At 38.1% G+C, this 17,815-nt stretch overlaps 1 protein-coding gene across 1 annotated transcript in view; it reads right to left on the reverse strand.

Annotated features, from left to right (window-relative positions):
- The window catches only part of ZNF654 (zinc finger protein 654), a 32,672-nt gene that overhangs the window by 4,488 nt on the left and 10,369 nt on the right, over nucleotides 1–17,815 (reverse strand). The window contains exons 3-8 of the mRNA XM_064643814.1: nucleotides 15,631–15,712; nucleotides 13,860–13,995; nucleotides 10,854–11,056; nucleotides 9,964–10,103; nucleotides 5,260–5,401; nucleotides 281–2,606 (exon numbers count right to left, since the gene is read on the reverse strand). Coding sequence (XP_064499884.1) covers nucleotides 281–2,606; nucleotides 5,260–5,401; nucleotides 9,964–10,103; nucleotides 10,854–11,056; nucleotides 13,860–13,995; nucleotides 15,631–15,712 — 3,029 coding nt within the window. The remainder of the gene's footprint in view (nucleotides 1–280; nucleotides 2,607–5,259; nucleotides 5,402–9,963; nucleotides 10,104–10,853; nucleotides 11,057–13,859; nucleotides 13,996–15,630; nucleotides 15,713–17,815) is intronic.

The following is a 17,815-nucleotide window of genomic DNA, read 5'->3' on the forward strand; positions in this document are numbered from 1 at the left end:
TTTTCAATATGTTTAGTTCCAAACATGCAAGGAAAGTCAGACTGAATTACCCCTTCTGTTTGAGGAGAAGGCTTTTCCATCAGAGTTGCTTACAAATTCTCATCACCTCTTTCTTGTTCTAAACAGCACGTCCATTTAAAAGCCCAATTTAACCAAGTATTCTGATTTAGTTGTCTAAGTTCTAGCATATCTATTCCATCAGGCTGTCTGATTTCAAAGACCATTTTCTGATTGGTATTTACCCCCAAAGAAACCAACCCAGAAGGACTGTAGGACTTACTTTCATCATCTGAATCGAATCCAAAGAGCGTCTGACACTTCTTTTGTGCAAGGTGAGCCTCAAGTGCTTCTGAATTACAGTAGATGGTCAAGCAGTTGCCACATCTAAATCTTTCTGTTGTTTTGCTACAAATTTTATCTTGTTCAGAGTAAGCATCTACTTCCTCGGCCAAAATTTTTCTCCGTTTTGGCATGCTAATGTAACGTTCATCAAGGTAACTCGGAGGCAATGGTCTGACATAGGGTTTTGTTAAGATGACACCATATGAAGTAGTCTCTGTTGTCTGATTTGGTTTAGAAGGTACTTGTGAGGCAGCAGCAGCAGCATTATTATTTTGTGGTGCATCGTGACAATTCTGTAAAACTGGTAACACTGACCCATTTTCTGTCCTTGTTTCATCTGCCACTCTGTCCAAAGGTGTCTGTGATGACTTGGATGACATCTGATGTGGGTCACTGTGCCCATTGACTAGTTGGTCACTAACAACATGACAGTTTTCAGAATTTGGCTGTAACACAGGTGTCTTTTGGTCTATGGAACTTAAAATGGTAGCACTACCCTCAGATGAACTTTCATTTCCATTGTGAATTACATTATTTGCTTTCTTCTCCACACTTTGAATATATGTCTTTGGTTCTGTAGAATCCTTCCTTGACTTCCAAGTTGGAATTGGTAAATCTACAGTTTCTTTTTCTTTAACAGATTCATCATCATCCTGGAAACTACAAAGTTCTGAAGGATCATCTGAAGAATCTTTTTCACTTGCATCTTCCAAACATTCTGGGGTTTTATTTAAATAATGCTGAGCCTCATGTTCATACAGCAAAGGGAGCTCCTCAAATAGCTCACAGCAGTCTGAAAAATTGCACTGAGCTTTAAACACACTATGACTTTTTGTATGTTCTGCAAGCTCAGCTGACAGCTTAAATCTCTGATTACAATTAAAGTGTAAACAAAAGTAAACATTTGGATACACATGTCTCTTTAGGTGGTCTATAAAATGTTGAGAATCAGCAAATTTTCTCTGGCAGAACCGACACTTTCCTTTATTCCATTTCATTATATGTTGCTGCACCTTCAGATCAGTTGGATGACTTTTCCTTGCATGTTTATTGAGGAACCTTATCTTTTTAAACACTCTAGCACAACCATTAGCAGGGCACTTAAAGGTTCCTTCCTCATCCAAAGCATCGAGGTCTTTTTGAGGGCAAAAAGCCCCATTCACTTTATGCAGAACAGGTGACTCTTTACTGGAGTTCTCATCATCTTCAGGCAAACTCTCTGTACTTAAAGCATCAGGAACATTATTAAAACAGCTGTCACTACTATTTTCAGTAGCATCATCCTGGTCACTTAGATGGTTTTCCACCACATCAAAAACCTGTTCTGCATTCTCATCCTCCTCTTGGACCACTTGCTCAGCACTTGGAGCTATTGCAGCCGCTGGTTCAGTATCTTTGGAACCATCGGAATTCCCATTTTCAAGAGGGAGAGAAACATCAGAACATCCTAATTCCTTAAGAGCAGGAGCCTGCTGACCAGCCTCAAGAACTGCAGCAAGATGTTGCCTTTCTATCTTCCTGACATGATTCCTCAAGTGCTTCAGCATCAGTCCCTTTTGCCTGAACTTTCTGGTGCAAAGTACACAGGAAAAACTGCCCTTTTTCTGGTGAGCTTGTGCGTGTTTCACGATGTGATCACCGAGAAATTCCTTGTTGCACAGCACACAGCGGTGCCTGGGTTCACTCGCATTCAACATTTTAGATGCCTCCAGAGCTTCATGGTTCTTTTTGGCATTACCTTTGGATTGGGCTCCAGAGCAGTTTCCAGGGTCGAGCTCCCCATTGCTCACATCAGTCAAACAGACACATTCCTCACTCAGAGCCCTGTATTCTGCTATTTTCTCTGGATTTGCAGTCGAGTTTTCCAGTGTACTTTCACTTAAGCCATCCAAGGCTTTATCCCCCAACAACGCCAAACAATTCTGCTTGATCATCAAGAAATTCCAAAACTCGGGATCAAAAAACAAACCCTTTTTCAAAATGGGAAGCAGTTCAAAACGCACACGGTTTTGAACAGAACTAGTGCACTCATTGTATTCTTCATCTGCACATTTATATAAATGTTCAACAGTGTAGTAAGATTCCAAGGTGCGCTCCAGAAAAAAGATGGAAAGAGCACAAATTCGAAGGATCTCCAAGTCATTTGGCAGAAAATGAGCAATTGCTTTATAAATAAGACTTTTCATGTTGGGATCTTCACGGAGGTCCAGCTGTAGGGCACATCCACATATCTCAACACAGATCTGAAGACCATCCTCACCAACCTGCAGAAAGGAAATTATAGTGTACCCAATTATAAAGTACAGCTATTTTCCTGATGGGCTTACAGAAATCTACAGCTTGAAAGTAAAATAAAAAATATCAGACCCACAGGAAAAAAAAACAAAACACAACTAGTATAAACAATGCCCAAATATCAACACCACATGTATTTATATTCATCTACTTGTAAAACAGAAGTTCAGAAAGCATCCTGCTAGTAAACTTTATGCAAAGGCACCGACATTTTTAAATATTGCTCAAACAAGACTATAAGTACAGATACAAAAACTTTTGGGCCATGCAGTTCTATAGTTAGACAACTAATTATTTGGGGATACAAACTAAGACTGCAAGAAATCTGATCTAAAATATAATACAAATATCTGATCTGTGATTATCTCCTGTCTGCCTCTTCCTTGCCGAGGTTGTTCTACACTATAACACAGCTACTCTATATTTTGACCTTGTTCTAACTCATTTAGCTTGCATTGCATAAAAATGAGGGTAATACAGCTTGCAATTTTGAACAAAAACCACCAGGGAAACCATAACAACTCATGGCCAAGTAATCTAAAAGGCTTGAATTTTCAGAATTCCTATTCCACACTTCAGGCTGGGGGCACTGTCATGAAATTGTAACTCAGAGGGACAATCAGAAACACACTGCCCAAAAGGTAGCAGATTAAAGTCAAAAGAGTTTCAGGGAGCTGAGAAATAATTAATACCTTCTATATTTAAATGTTTGTTAACAAATGTAGACAATGCTCCATATGCAGTAGGTTATTAAAAAATAAGACTATTCAGATGGAAATAGAAGTTATTAATACCACCACAAGCATTTTAGAATACATACCAGGATGGAACTCTTAAACAGCAGTAAATTACTGCATTTCGATCTGTACAGCAGCCCCCATGAAAAATAATTTACAGTTTATTTAGGGCATAAAATAGGAAGGAGCTCTGTTAAATCAGGTTAATGTTGGGAAACAACTCACATACCCGTGTGCTTTTGATTCCAAACTGTCCAGCCCACAGCTGGATAAACACATCGTGTGGTGGGAGAGCAATTGGCTCAGGGCTTGAGCACAGAAGGTGACAGTGACTGGGGTGACATCGGACTGTGACCGGTCACTAGGGGGGTTCCACAGGGCTCCATCTTGGGCCCTGTGCTCTCCAACATCTTCATAAATGACTTGGAACCAGGACTGGAAGGGACACTGAGCAAGTCTGTAGATGACCCCAAACTGGGAGGAGCTGTTGAACTCAACAGGGGGCCCTGCAGGGAGACCTGGACAGATCCCAGGGCTGGGAATCACCAACCATGGGAAGTTCAACAAGGGGAAGGGCCAGGTTCTGCCCTTGGGGTGGGGCAACCCTGGATGGATGGACAGACTGGGGAATGAGAGGATGGAAAGCAGTGCCAGAAAAGGGCCCTGGGGGTCCTGGTGAGTGGCCACTTGGCCACGAGTCAGCAGTGCCCTGGCAGCCAGGAGGGACATCCATGTCCTGGGGGGCACCAGGGAGGGGATTGTCCTGCTCTGCTCTGCCCTGGGGCGGCCTCTCCTGCAATATTGGGGCAGTTTGGGGGGACACAATGGAAGGAAGGTATTGAGCCACTAGAGAGTGTCCAAAGGGGGCAACGAGGATGGGGAAGGGCCTTGGGGGGAAGCCATGTGAGGACACTGAGGGCACTTGGTGTGTTCAGCTGGAGCAGAGGAGACTGAGGGGAGAGCTCACTGCAGTTCCACCTTCCTGGGCAGGGGCAGAGGAGGGGCAGGGGCCGAGCTCTGCTCTGAGGGGACCAGGGACAGCAGTCAGGGAATGGCTGAAGCTGTGCCAGGGCAGGCTCAGGTTGGATCTCAGGGAAAGGTTCTTCCCCCAGAGGGTGGTTGGGCACTGACCAGGCTCCCCAGGGCAGTGAGCACAGCCCCAAGGCTGCCAGAGCTCCAGGAAGGTTTGGATGTGTCCCCTCTGGGGCACAGGGTGGGACTCTGGGGATGGGCCTGTGCAGGGCTGAGGGTTGAACTCTATGATCCTTGGGGGTCTCTTCCACCTCAGCCCATTCTGTGATTCTGTGACATCTTTTGCAGATGTTTGCACAAGGCAGTACAAGACTAACATCTGAAGCATGAAATACTGTGCAATTTTCTGAAGCAAAATAATGTCTTCTCCTGTACTATTCTAGCTCTTCCTTTATGATATATTAAGCACTTTTTCAGGTTTGATTAGAACTGGTAAAAGGATTCAGAATTTAGCAAGGATGAAGGGTGGATACAATTACACAAGTCCTATTTCCTTGAGAAGCCAGGAGAAGCCAGGCTGAACCCCCCTCCCCCAACCAATAAATCTTTATATCTTCAGATCTATTTCATGTACTTATTATTAATTTCCACATTTATTTACAGAAGATGACATTCCTCAAACTTACTGCAGAAAAAGAAAAGCTCAGAATTCAGTAAAAATAAAACCTTAAAAACACAACTAATCAAGAGTAATCATAATATTGATGCATATTCTGGAACTTGACAAAATTATTAAGTTAATAGTGTCCTTTTAACTTTCCATAAAAACTGGTCATTATACAATATAAACATCACTTCTCTTTAACTAGTTACAAAAAGAATGGTGGCTGAGGTAAAAACAAACAGAACTTACTTCATCCTTAATGACTTTCATGAAAGGGAAAATGACTCTGACATTTGTAGCAATTCTTAGGAGCTGGTAGCAGTGGTCAACAAATACTTGTTTTGAAGGGTTAGATTTAAGCTGCAGTTTACTCCAAATGAAGATCAGGTCCCTATTAAGTACAGAATAAAATATTCCAATTAGATTGAGTTTTAGAACTCTATCACTAAGCATGATGCATTACTAAAGACAATTATTTGCATGTTCTGTGACTAAAATCATATTTGAGGGCTTAATACCAATCTAATTAACACCACAATGTGCACAATGAAAAATGCAACTTAATTACTTTGTTAAAGCATTCAGGGTATCTCCTATCACTGAGCCAATTAAATATTCAACAAAATATTAACGTATTCAGCTTAGTTTATAGAGAGAACTGCACAATAAAATCAGATGGTACAGATCTAACCCTTAACATCACAGGCAGTAAACATCAAGCTCTGTGTGTTCTCAGGATCAAGGTACTTTCAGTGCAAGGATGAAGAGTCCTTCAGGAAAAGAAGCTTTTCAATGTGGAAAGTGGAAGCATTGTAGAAAGGTAACTTCTGCTAAGGTCCAGCGACAGGAATAGTGATGTTCTCCAGTTACGTGCATTACAACACAAATTTCTGCCAATAGCAATTATATGAAGGTATCAGGCTCTACAGCTATTCCTGCATCTCTGGGATCTTCAGTCAAATAACATTCCTGCCTGAGACAAGGAAAGCCAAGAACAGGCTGCTGGGCTCTGCAGCAGAGCTGCTACACAGGTAACGTGCTCAGCCTGTAAAATAGAGCTAATTGAAATGTACAGCCTGTAAATTCTATGCACTTTAATTCAGAGACTCAGAAAGGCAACTGGACTTAACTTTTAGTGATAAGATGTGCTAGCACAAAGATTTCACACAGGCGAAGATGAATTAGGACTGTTTAGGAAGAAATCCCACCTCAACATTACAATGAAAACAGGACTAACTGACTTCCATTTTCTGAAAGAAGACACTTTTCTATTCCACCAGTGTCCTCCCTCATAAAACAAATGTAATTACTGACAAAATATCTGGTTGATCTTCCAGAGTCTCCAGTCTGTGCCAGCTACAAATGAAACCTTTCCGGATTAAGCTTCTCTTAGTAAGGTCAGTGCCTGAATGAAGGGAAGTGATGGAACTGCCTGTGACAAAACGCCAACTTCACCTTTCGATTTAGGACATCTCTACAGTTCTGCTTGACATTTTAAGAGCTAGACAAGAGAGCCTGATTGTTTTCTTTCATTCAGAACCCAAGAAAACTAAAGTTGAAAGGAAGATTAAGCTTACATCATGAAACTGTGAAGAGGGAGACCTATAAGCAGCTCTATGCACAAAAAATTAGTTTTGCAGGTTTTCTAATGATATAAGCTGTCCACCTCTGCCTTTACCAGGCTGGAAATCTGATTTCTACATCTTTGCTGATTTCACACAGAAGTTTAAAATGAGTGTCTTTGTGGACCAAACCATTCATAACAACTCAGTAAAAGTCTCAATCTGAAGTACAGAAGTAAGAACTGAATATTTCTGCTGTTATATGTTACCACAACTGAATAATCCAGTTTACCTCTGCTTTGCCTCATACCATTTCAGAGCAACCATTTCAACATTAATCCCAGAAAATTTGAGAAAACTCAAATTATCCTTGTGAGAGATTAGTGGTTGAAGTGGTTTGTGGTGCTCAGACAAGTGTGATGGCTAGCACAAGGAAAGAGCTGAAAAGGGAATGGAGAAAACTTAAAGTATGAGGAACAGCTCCCTGGGGGAAGAACAAGGTGTTAACCGCCATTTGACTAGACCCTATATTTTAGTCTTTTAATCTTATTTTTCTTGTAGACATGGTGGCTTCTTCTCAAGCACATTTCTGACTTTGACAATCATTAAGCATTAAAGTCTTCTTAAGGAGCTGATTGGACTCTTTCAACCACTTCTGTGCTTTAGATACCAACTTTCATGCTGAAGTCAGCAGCACTTGAGATAATTCAGTGCCACTGACCAGAACAGAGATGATGAATCTGAGACAACATAGGCAGGGGTAGTTTTCTCTTTGCACAATCATTATGGCAGGGTAGTATAGTACTTAAAGACCTTTATTTCTTGGATGGTATAACTTAGTTCACACTGAGGCCTTTCCTAAATTTTTATAGACTTGTGTTAAGGCCATTTAAATTGTTACTGTGAGATCATAGAACTCAGTACCTCTTTACCAGAGGCAACCATGCATTCCAACTACCTACAAAATACCACAACCACTGCACATCTCCATCAGCAACACAAGATGATGGTTAAACCCACCCTGCCTGAGCTAGATCTCAACCCTTTGATACCTTTGATAAGCAGAAGGTCTGTCTTTCCTTGGGTATAGAGAGCACACTTTACCAAAAGACTGATCAAACGTGTGGTAAAAATTCCTTGACTTACTTTGAATTTACTGCATAGGAATCACTCGAAAACAGCCAAAACAGCATTTAAAAAATTGCCTGGCAGAGAAGGAAGGCAATCCTGCTGTGTCTGTTTATGACTGTTCCATCAAAACACTGTCTTGCTGAAGAGATATCACCTTAATACTACATCACTCTGACTGACCTCTCACCAATACCTCGTATGAAAGTATGTCTAGTAAGACCAAACACAGCTTGCTTTGTGATTAATTTGTAAGTGGGCTTTGATTTCCCACAAACAATTCAGTTCATCTAAATCTAGAATTTATTCTTAGCATCAATGAAAGTAAGAGTTGTGCAACAGAGCTGCTTAAAATTCCTCTTCCTCTGAGATGGCAGTTGACGGTTTCACCTTGAAGACTTCATACAGGTAGCAAATATCTGCTAGTTACAACTTTCTAATTTATTTTGCTGTCTTAACTTTGCTACTTAACTTTTGCCCTCAATTCCAGACAAGGTGAGATGATTTATGCTGTGCTGAAGACATTAAAATCTCCTCTAGGGAAAAATACGCTCTCAAAGCTAAATTATCCTGGCTCTTACTTCTTCAAAAATTTGAATTACAGTGTAGTCATCACATGATGATGTAGTACATGCAGCCTTCATATGATCTATTACGCATTATACAGAATTCTCTTGTTGGGAACACAATTGTTAAGGCTCAGCATCTGTAAAGAATGAAACAGTTGTTTGAGCTGCACAGATGTAACTGCTCTGAACTCTTCCAAAGATTCCCAAGTTCTCTATTCTGAACAGCAGATTAAAAGACTGAGATTGTTTCCTTCTAAAACAGGTATCCAAAAGTACTTGAGTCTCTTCTGGAATTTCATCTTTGACAGAACATAAGGAGATACATCTTGTTTGGAACAGCAATTTCAAAAATGGATGATGCAAAATCAGATTGGTAAGAGCAAGGCTAACATTATATAGCATAAGATATAAGAAGGTGGTTTAATTACAGTATTAAAAATGCATTTTTTAAAAACACTGAATCCCTGAAACAGAAAGCACTAACCATGTAATTAATACATGTAGGTTATATCTGTCAATTCTCTAAAAAATAAGAAGCCAGGAGAGGCAGCATTTGGGCAGGAATCAGCAAATAGGGATTCCATTCTGAAGTGGCCACGGGGCTCACACAAACTATGTACCTTTTTGGTTGAACTTCTGTCCAGTGAGGACAGCCATGACCACCTTTTTCTGGACAGACTGAATGCAAAACACCACCAGCTACTGCCAACACGTTGTACTACAAATGTATGTCAACCATAATCCCAAAGGTTTTGATTGAACAATTACTCATCCAGTAGTTAAGGAATAAATTTAGTAACAAACCAAACATTATCATGTCTGACCTTCGTTACTTCAAGACAAAAAAACCTTTTCAATTCCCTGAAATCTGGGAACACAGAAATCCTAGAGATTCTAAACTCCATGTGAAAATTAGTTATGCAGATGAATAATTTCTTCCAATTGATGGAAGAAGAATATCAAATCCTTGCTAAGCTGTTTTCCTTTAACTACATCATCAAACAAACAAATAAAACATACTTCATATCAAGGAATGCAGATGTTCCTCCAGGTACACAAATTACAAAGGCTAAACAGAAGAATTATCTTCCTTCCTTTCAGTCCTCAGAATGATGAAATTTGTTAACAACTCTCTAGAAAACACTTTTTACCCCTAAAAACATCCAAGTATCAAGATGATTCAATGTGTATGAAGACATTCTTACTTAAATGTTTTATAAAGGACCATCATTTATGTAATGGCTCTGCTTATGATGTAGAAGTTTCCATAATTAATAGCACATTTCAGAATGACATATTCTCTTTATAGACACATTTAGACACATACTACAGCTACAGAGCAAAATATCTTCATTGCTAAGAGTCTACAGACCGCATATTGTTACACATTGCTAATCATAAATGCTTATAATAAATTTTTAGGTATTTATAGCCTCAGGTATGTAAAGGCTCACTCTTCTCTTAATTTGAAGCAGTTAGTAAATGTTATGTACTATGTACTACCACTGCACATGACCCTGTGTAAAAAGGCAAACAGGCACAACAGATGCATGAGGAATGTTTAAAAATTGTGTTAGAACATTTTTTAACTGGTATTTTAAACTTGAGCTACATCTTAAAAGTTAGGTGAGTTTCATTTTGGCAACAAGCATTTATTTCCTGCTAAGCTGCTTCACCAGAAATAAAGTATTTACCATATACAATACATGTCCCCATTTTGGAGCTGTGGGACTAGGAAGGATTCACAAAGCTGTAAGGCTAAGGTAGTCTTCCCTTCTTTTTCAGTGTTGCAGATGATCTCAATTCCACTCTTGCAATCAGTCCTCAACAAGTGCTATACAATTAAAATAAAATCAATTTAGATCAGTTGGCTGACATGAAATAAAAACCTACCAGACCTTGCTATACTAAAGTTACTGAAAACTTCAGGAATTGCTATTAACATAGGACGGCTTTAGAACAGCTTTTGTGTAGGTCTGTAAATTAAGATTTTGGAGGTATCTAGAGCTCCTTCATATTTCTTACAGTAGTGACCATCAGAATAGTTGTCTGAAAAATTAAAATACTACACAAAAGCACTTCTTTGCATGATGGGAGCTTGTTCTTAAAACAAGGTTAAGAAAAGCACTATTATTTAGTAAGTGCTACCACTGGAAAAAGCAGGGCCACATTCAGCTAAAGTGTCATTTTACGCAAAAGGACATCATTAAAAAATTTCAAGCCTACCAAAACTATATAATGTACAGAACACTGGACTGGCATCAATTAGGCTCAAGTGCTTTTACTAAAATAATAGTCTATAGTAAAATAGTCAATACACTGAAGTCACAAAATATTAATGTTTTAAGTTATTTAGGGAATATATCCACAAGCACACTCGAACCAAAAAAATTGCATTTAGGTCAACAAGATCTGCAGGCACTTAACATTTACCACCTCCAAGCTTAAGCCAGCACTAAGTTAAGCCTGATTTTATGACATTTGGTTCTACAAAAGCAGAGTTCCACACGCTCCTCTTGACAACTTGTACCCAGCAAGTATAAAGTCCCACTTCATGAAAACAATGTATACTGACAAACAATACCTCCTGGAATAGCTGATCTTCTAATGGTGACATATAAAGACAGGTGAAAAGAGCTTGATGGAAATACAGATCTTTACTGATATCTGGATGATTTATGCAAGATTTGATAAGAGCCATTGCCTCAGGGATGCGTTCACAGGCAATAAGGTATCTGGCACGCAGTTCAAAGAACAGTGGATTTTCAGAGCTTAAATATTTGTTAACTGTACAGAAAAGAAAGATTTAAAGGCAATTAGAATATGAAGTCCAACCAACAATTATTTTTATGTTGTTTTTAATAGTGCAATGTCAACAAATAATATAAAAAAAATTAAGGCTCTGCTAAAGAAGCGATCAAATATTAAGTTAAATACCATAAATCTGTCCTCCTGCCTGGAAACAAATTGTTATTTTTCTTACACCAGTAATCTAGTTCAGTATCTTGTTTCTAACAGATTAACACAAGGTGCTGTAAAGGATTAGTAAGATTTACACTATATAGAAGATGTGAACATTTTTAAAAAAATTCCCTCCTTTCTCAGCACTGGAATCTGGGTGACTGTCAAAAGTATAGGATTGATATCACTTCCAAACTATAATCACAAATATTTAAAACAACTCAGGATTCTCATTACTCATTAAAATGTAAGACCTCAAAGTGATGAGAAAAAAGTTAACTACAATCCACATGTTGTTGCCTTAAGCAGCTTTGAATGCCTTGATTTTTCTTGCCGAAGTGGAATATATACTTTTCCCTTCCTCTAAAAGTGCTACTGGGCAGAATTTATATTTAAATACCTTTTAATCCTAGCTCCTGATTTCTGGAATTCTGTTTTTCAGACCTAAAAGATAATCTTAAAGCTAATATATGAGTGAAATGATCTCAATTGAGAAACTAAAAATATTTAACATTTAAGTAACTGGAAATTCAGAAATCCCTAGAAGACATACTTTAGATCTCTATGAGAAACAGGATTTCTCTAGCATCTTTATTTTTATGGAAGCTAATGGTGTAACACGCTAAAAAAGGAATATTATTCAAGGTGTTAGGTTTCAGATTATATTTGTTAACAGGGAAAAAAAAATCTAATTCCCACTATCCATTTGCACTTCTGGGTACAAACTCAGTAAACAAGAGGACTCAAAGGAAAGCCAGTGACTAAATGAGGTCATTCACTGCAAGAAAAAGTGATTATACAGAAAAGTCCCTAGAGCCAAGTAAAGATGTCAACAACCCCCTTAGAAAGTAATTAAGTGGGTGCACCTCTCTAATGATCTTTTCTAGATCCTCACATTAGACCACCTTATTCTCCCTAATCTATCACAAGTTTATTGCTCCAGTGTTTCAACCCTACAATTTTTCTTTAAACTCAATAACTGCCTTTCTTTCCAGCCATCTCAAAATAGAATGTAACATCTCAAAGTATGCTACAAGTCATGTAAAGACAGACATAGAGAGGTTAGTCTTGGCCTAAGCTGCTCCAGACAGTTAATGAATCCAAGACAGGATTATGTAGTTCACACAAACTGACTTTTGCAAGTAATGGTTGGTGATTCAGCAATAGGCAGCTTTCCCCATTAGAAATAACGATCCCTGTGGGAACTACATGGCCAAATATACAAAATATACACCAAATAATGCTAGCCTGTAAAGTAGCACAGAATGTCTGCTTTCTGTAAGACTTGACAAGAATCAGGTTTTAGAGGAAGTGAGACGAGAAAGAACGAGCTTCCAAAATGTCATTATCTAACAGAAAACATTTGTCATCACAGATAAGATGTCAAGGGTGTGTGGGGGTATCAGAAGATAAAAAGCAGAGAAAATATCTCGGCAGAGGGGAAGGAGATGCAGCCTGAAACAAAAGGAAACAAAGTGATCATCTGGTGACAACAGGCAGTCTCATTCCTACTCTGCCAGGTTAAAACTAAGTAAACAGCCTCAAACTGTTACCAGAGAGGTTTCCTGATGACCAAGAGAATCACTATAGCAAAGGATAAACTAATTCTTTGCTGGAGAGACAGAGATTGAGACCTAACCTCACATCATAATCACCAAAACCGTGCAATGCAGAACAAAACAAGGTTAATACTTGTTTTCACTTTGTTTCTGTACATATTTGACTAGAACTAAACCAGATATATTATAAAAATAATGGGCAAATATGTTGCTCAAGCACTTACTTCACAGCAGAGACAAAACAACAAAACAACTACCCCTTTAATCATGTTAATTTGCTATCAAAATACTTTTTCTGGTTAAGGAGGCAGGCTCAACTTTAATCCTCTTCCTCTCTCTACAGAATGAGCACACTGTCATAAACACAGGAATGAGTTTGTATCATGCACTACACCATAGCAACTACAGAAAAACTAGCATTTTCCATCACTATCAAATAGAAACAACTTTTAAGAGATCCTCTGTGAGCACTGCTGGTAAATGTTAAGATATTAGTAAAGACTTCACTGTAGATTGGATATTTTTCCTCTTATGAACTTTCATTACCATTCCGGTGATTTTGTTTCCATCTTTCTCCTACTCTCAGCTCTAGGAATTACACACACACAAACAGAGAACAGCTGCCACATGTAATCATGGGCATTGCTGGAAACAGAACCCAGAAAAGCCACAGGCCCAAGTATTTACAATTTAAAAGAAAAATTAAATGAGTCTGACGGGTATTTATGAGACATAAATACACATCAGATCCTCTCCAGTAGCCTAAGTGAAGTCAGGTCAGTCTCCAATGCTCTGTCAGGGGTTGCACATCTAGATTTGGTAAATCCATGCCATGAATTTTATGAACCACCTGTGTCTGAACAATCTGATCTCTACACTATAAAATAAGTCTTAAACCAGTAGCAAAGAAATTTAGCTTTCTTTCGAATAAAAGAGGGACCAGAATGTTTTACTACAGAAAAATAAACTGTGTGCAATGCCAGCTGATAATACCTGACTAATAGTTTAAAAAAAGCATAATTTAACACATCTTTCAGTGCTCTAGAAAATTACTGTGGTAAATGAAGTACCTAATTCCTGTGACACAGGCTTTGCTTTCAGAATTGCTTGTAATACTGGATCTTCCCATGGTCCACCATCTCGAATGATTCGAGTCACTAGTTCCAGGTTCATATTCCTGTATTTGTTTAGCAGGTTCTGACATTCCTACATGCAAAAAGAAAAGCAATTAGGGAGAAGAAAAAGATGTCTAAAAACAGGCTATCCAAAAGATACAAAACAAGAAACCCACACATGTTTGAGTATTTCCTCAGTCAGCAATTGGAGCTACAAAGTCTTTTACTGACAGATTTAGACGTGTCAGTGCTGGATTTGTGATCCGGTGATGGTGTCTGAATTCCAGGAGGGAAAAATTAATTAAGCCACATGAGTCACCAGCCCTCAAGCAACCATTTTTCTCCAGATCTCCACGTATAAGAAACTATGTTTGCCTATAATATTAGGAAATGCTTTAGCCACCCGTGATTTTCACATGTCAAGTTCCCTCTCATCCCCACATCTTGTTATTTGCTGGTAAAGTGCCAATATTAACATTAATGGACAGAAAATTTTAATCATGAGAAAGTTATCTAATTTTGAAATAAAAAATGCAGCTGAAGAATGGTTTCCATGCACATACAATTACCTTCTTCACATATGCTTTCCTGCTGCAAGTTCTTTTATTTTCAAACCAATTTTTTCTTTTATATTCAAAAGAGTAGGTTTGATGGTAAGCACTGGTTAAGTAACCGAAATAATGCTTTTCACTATCAGTTTGATGACACAACTGAGGCAGAAATTCTTTATTTAGAAAACTGTGCAAAGATATTTTAATACATTCATTGTTTAAAAGTAAAAAGGCAATTGAGAACTGTAATACAAAAGTACACATCACATTTTTTGCTGAAGTCTTTCTTATTCAGAGACTGCTTTTGACAAGTACTTATTGTAGGACTGCCAAACTGTCCCACTATATTTTTATGAGAGACTAAGCCACTGCTTGCCCACATTCTTCCACTAATTGTAATCAAGCAAGTAATGGCTGCGGGTTTGATAATTAAAGGTAAGCAGTGTTGATACATTAATTTGTAGAAGCAGTAACAGACAGGTATCACCATAAAAATAACTGAGGAATAGCTGTTTTTCAAACTGCAGCTCCATGATCAGCATTAACAGAAGATACAACCTTGTTTTTCATCCCTTCCTTCCCTACAAAGTTTCCTCTCATGGTGGTACAAGTGCCTGTGGTCCCATGCAGTGAACTCAACCCTCAAAATCAGGTAACATAAAATACCAAAACCAAAGCCCACACTTATCTGGCAAAAAAAAAGGGCATATTTTTAACCCAAGATCACTTATCTTATGCAGTTATATAGAGTCAAACAAAACTTTGTCCCAGCCTATGCAAGAAAAGAACAGCTGCATATGTAATTTGTGCTGACCTGAGGATTTCACTAAGGCAGAGCTTCGACTTCAAATTTACTGTTTAAAACCACAGTGGGGAAACAGGAGGTTTCATGTCATGACACTAGATGACATTAAGCTCTAAATAGACACAAATAAGCAAAGCTTCCTTCTTCTATGTAGGAAATGCACAAAATATGACTAACAAGATTGGTACTACAAAGAGAAGTACATTTTGCTTACTCCGAGTAGATTCATAGAGCAATACTGATGATAAATGAAAGAATAAATGGTTTTCCCTTCAATGGCGTATTTCCTCCAGGTTATATATCCACAAAAACTGTCTTTACATCACCTAAAATAACATTGCAAGGTTTATATGAAAGCAGGCAACACTACCTGGATTGAACCTAAAATATCTTTCAAAGGATCTTCATAGAACTCATCCTTTCCAAAGAACAGCAGCAATTCAAAAAAACTCCTAAAAAATAGAAGTAGTGACAAGTCAAGCTAAAAACATTCATTCAAAAAAATGAAACTACTACAAGTCTATTAATTTTCACAGCACTTAAAATCACAATTCTAGACCCCGTGCCCATGCTGGAGTCACTCAAATACAGCTCTATATAAGCTAACAAGACCAAATTGGCAATAATATAGATTATATTGAAAAGTCAACTTAAAATCCCTCCTGCTGCACTTTTTTCACAAGTTCATGGCATTAAGACTCACAGCACCTGCCTGATCTTCTCCCTCAAGAGGTCTTGTATCCTCCATACAACAGTGAACCTTCTCAAGAGCCAAAGAATTTGTCAGATGCGCAGCAATTTTGAGGAAGAAAGCAAGATTTAAGACAAATCAGGTGCATGTGCAGCAACAAGTGGCAGACACAGGAGCAAGCAGAGCTGACCCTTTCAAACTATATTTAAACTGACTTGTGGCCTCCATGTTTTCCATCATCTTAAAATACTGGTCTAGCATTTTATTTCTTTTAAATATAGTGATTATGACAAACAATCCTGTTAACAGGTTTTTAAGTCAAGATCTTGCCAGTGCAATTTCTTTCCTGACCTATTAGTCTTTTGTTGCAACTGCTCTTGAAACAAAAGGCAGGTTTTCATGAACAGCTGGACAAGGAACCCTTTGCAGAACAAGTAAATTCACTGCAGTTATCCCCTAATTTCAAGTCAAACTTCAAAATATTTGAAGGTAACACCCAAAGTACAAAACAAAATGTTATGGTTTTAATAAAGCAAATTCAAAAAAGTTCATTTTTCCTCTGAATAACATTTTCAGAAATACTGTGCATTAAAATATTCACACAGACAAAATTAAGTTTTTCTATAGTAATAATGGCAAAGGATCATAAAATTTGGTTTCCTTTAGATTATGCTGTAGTAATTTTTTTCCTAGCCAGGGATAAGCTATGCCAAAAACAGACCTAGAAAAATGAAGTTACAAATTCATTATGTTCAGTGACAGAATTTTTCCTCAGGTTAGGTCCTCAAATCTCAACTCATATATGGAATGAAAAAACAACCACTGTCTAAGTAAGTCCTTTGTTCTGAAAAAAACATTATCTCATTTCATGTTAAACAAAATTTTGCAGCACATTTGACTCTCAGGAAAGGTCAGACATGAGTCATGTCAGGATCTGGAAAGCAGCCAAACCAGAACTTAAATAATAAGACAAAACTAGTTATAGCAAGTGATGTGTGCTTGTGTTTAAATCTGCTTTGACTGATTTAATAAGAACAGGACTTTGAGAAAAAAAATCTGTAAATCAATAGTGAGCAAGTGTAAACTGTAATTTTCTTCTCTATCAGTGCACCTGCTTATCACACTCTTTTCAGAATAATAAAGGAAGCCATCAAAATACTTCTTTTTCCTCATTACCAGTTTCATTCAGTTAAAATTCAGGCAATTCCAAGTTGGTCCAAGTTATCTTAAAACCTGCAGCATTGCACATCCACATTTATATCTATATCTAGATTTATCACATCACTACTTTGGTATTACTGGCACCAGAAGATTGCCCAAGATCACTGGCACCAGTAGGAAAACCCCTGGGATTAATGACAATACAGATGCTCCCCCATTTGATATGAATAGTAAGGCTATTAAATATAGGAAATAAAACAGTTGTTACTGTTAAAAGTTTATTGTCTGGTTACCAAGGAAATCTTACTCAAGTATGAAAATACAGTCAGGCAGATTTTTTGCTCTCCAAGAACTAAGACTTAATATACACACAATTTTCAAAAGATATTCCAGCAAGGTTTCCCAGGTAACTGCAGCTACTGAGCCCTGGGATCCCTTTATATCACATCACATGCAAAAAAATGCCAGTCAGGCAGAGTAAAGAGAAAAAATGATCTGACATTCTGGAATGGAATTTACTCAGTGAGTAAACCGAGCTCAAAGACCAAGACAAACCAGGGTGGCAGGAACTCAGCTACCAATTCACTTCTCAATTATCAGGGAGTGTCCAACCCACACACAACAAATACCTGAATTTCCACCTCTTTACCTCCCAAGCTTTCATATTTAGAAGTAGAAAAGCACGGTCTGAACTTTGAGGTTT

The sequence above is a fragment of the Pseudopipra pipra genome, chromosome 2 (genome assembly GCF_036250125.1).
Source record: "Pseudopipra pipra isolate bDixPip1 chromosome 2, bDixPip1.hap1, whole genome shotgun sequence".
NCBI lineage: Eukaryota > Metazoa > Chordata > Aves > Passeriformes > Pipridae > Pseudopipra > Pseudopipra pipra.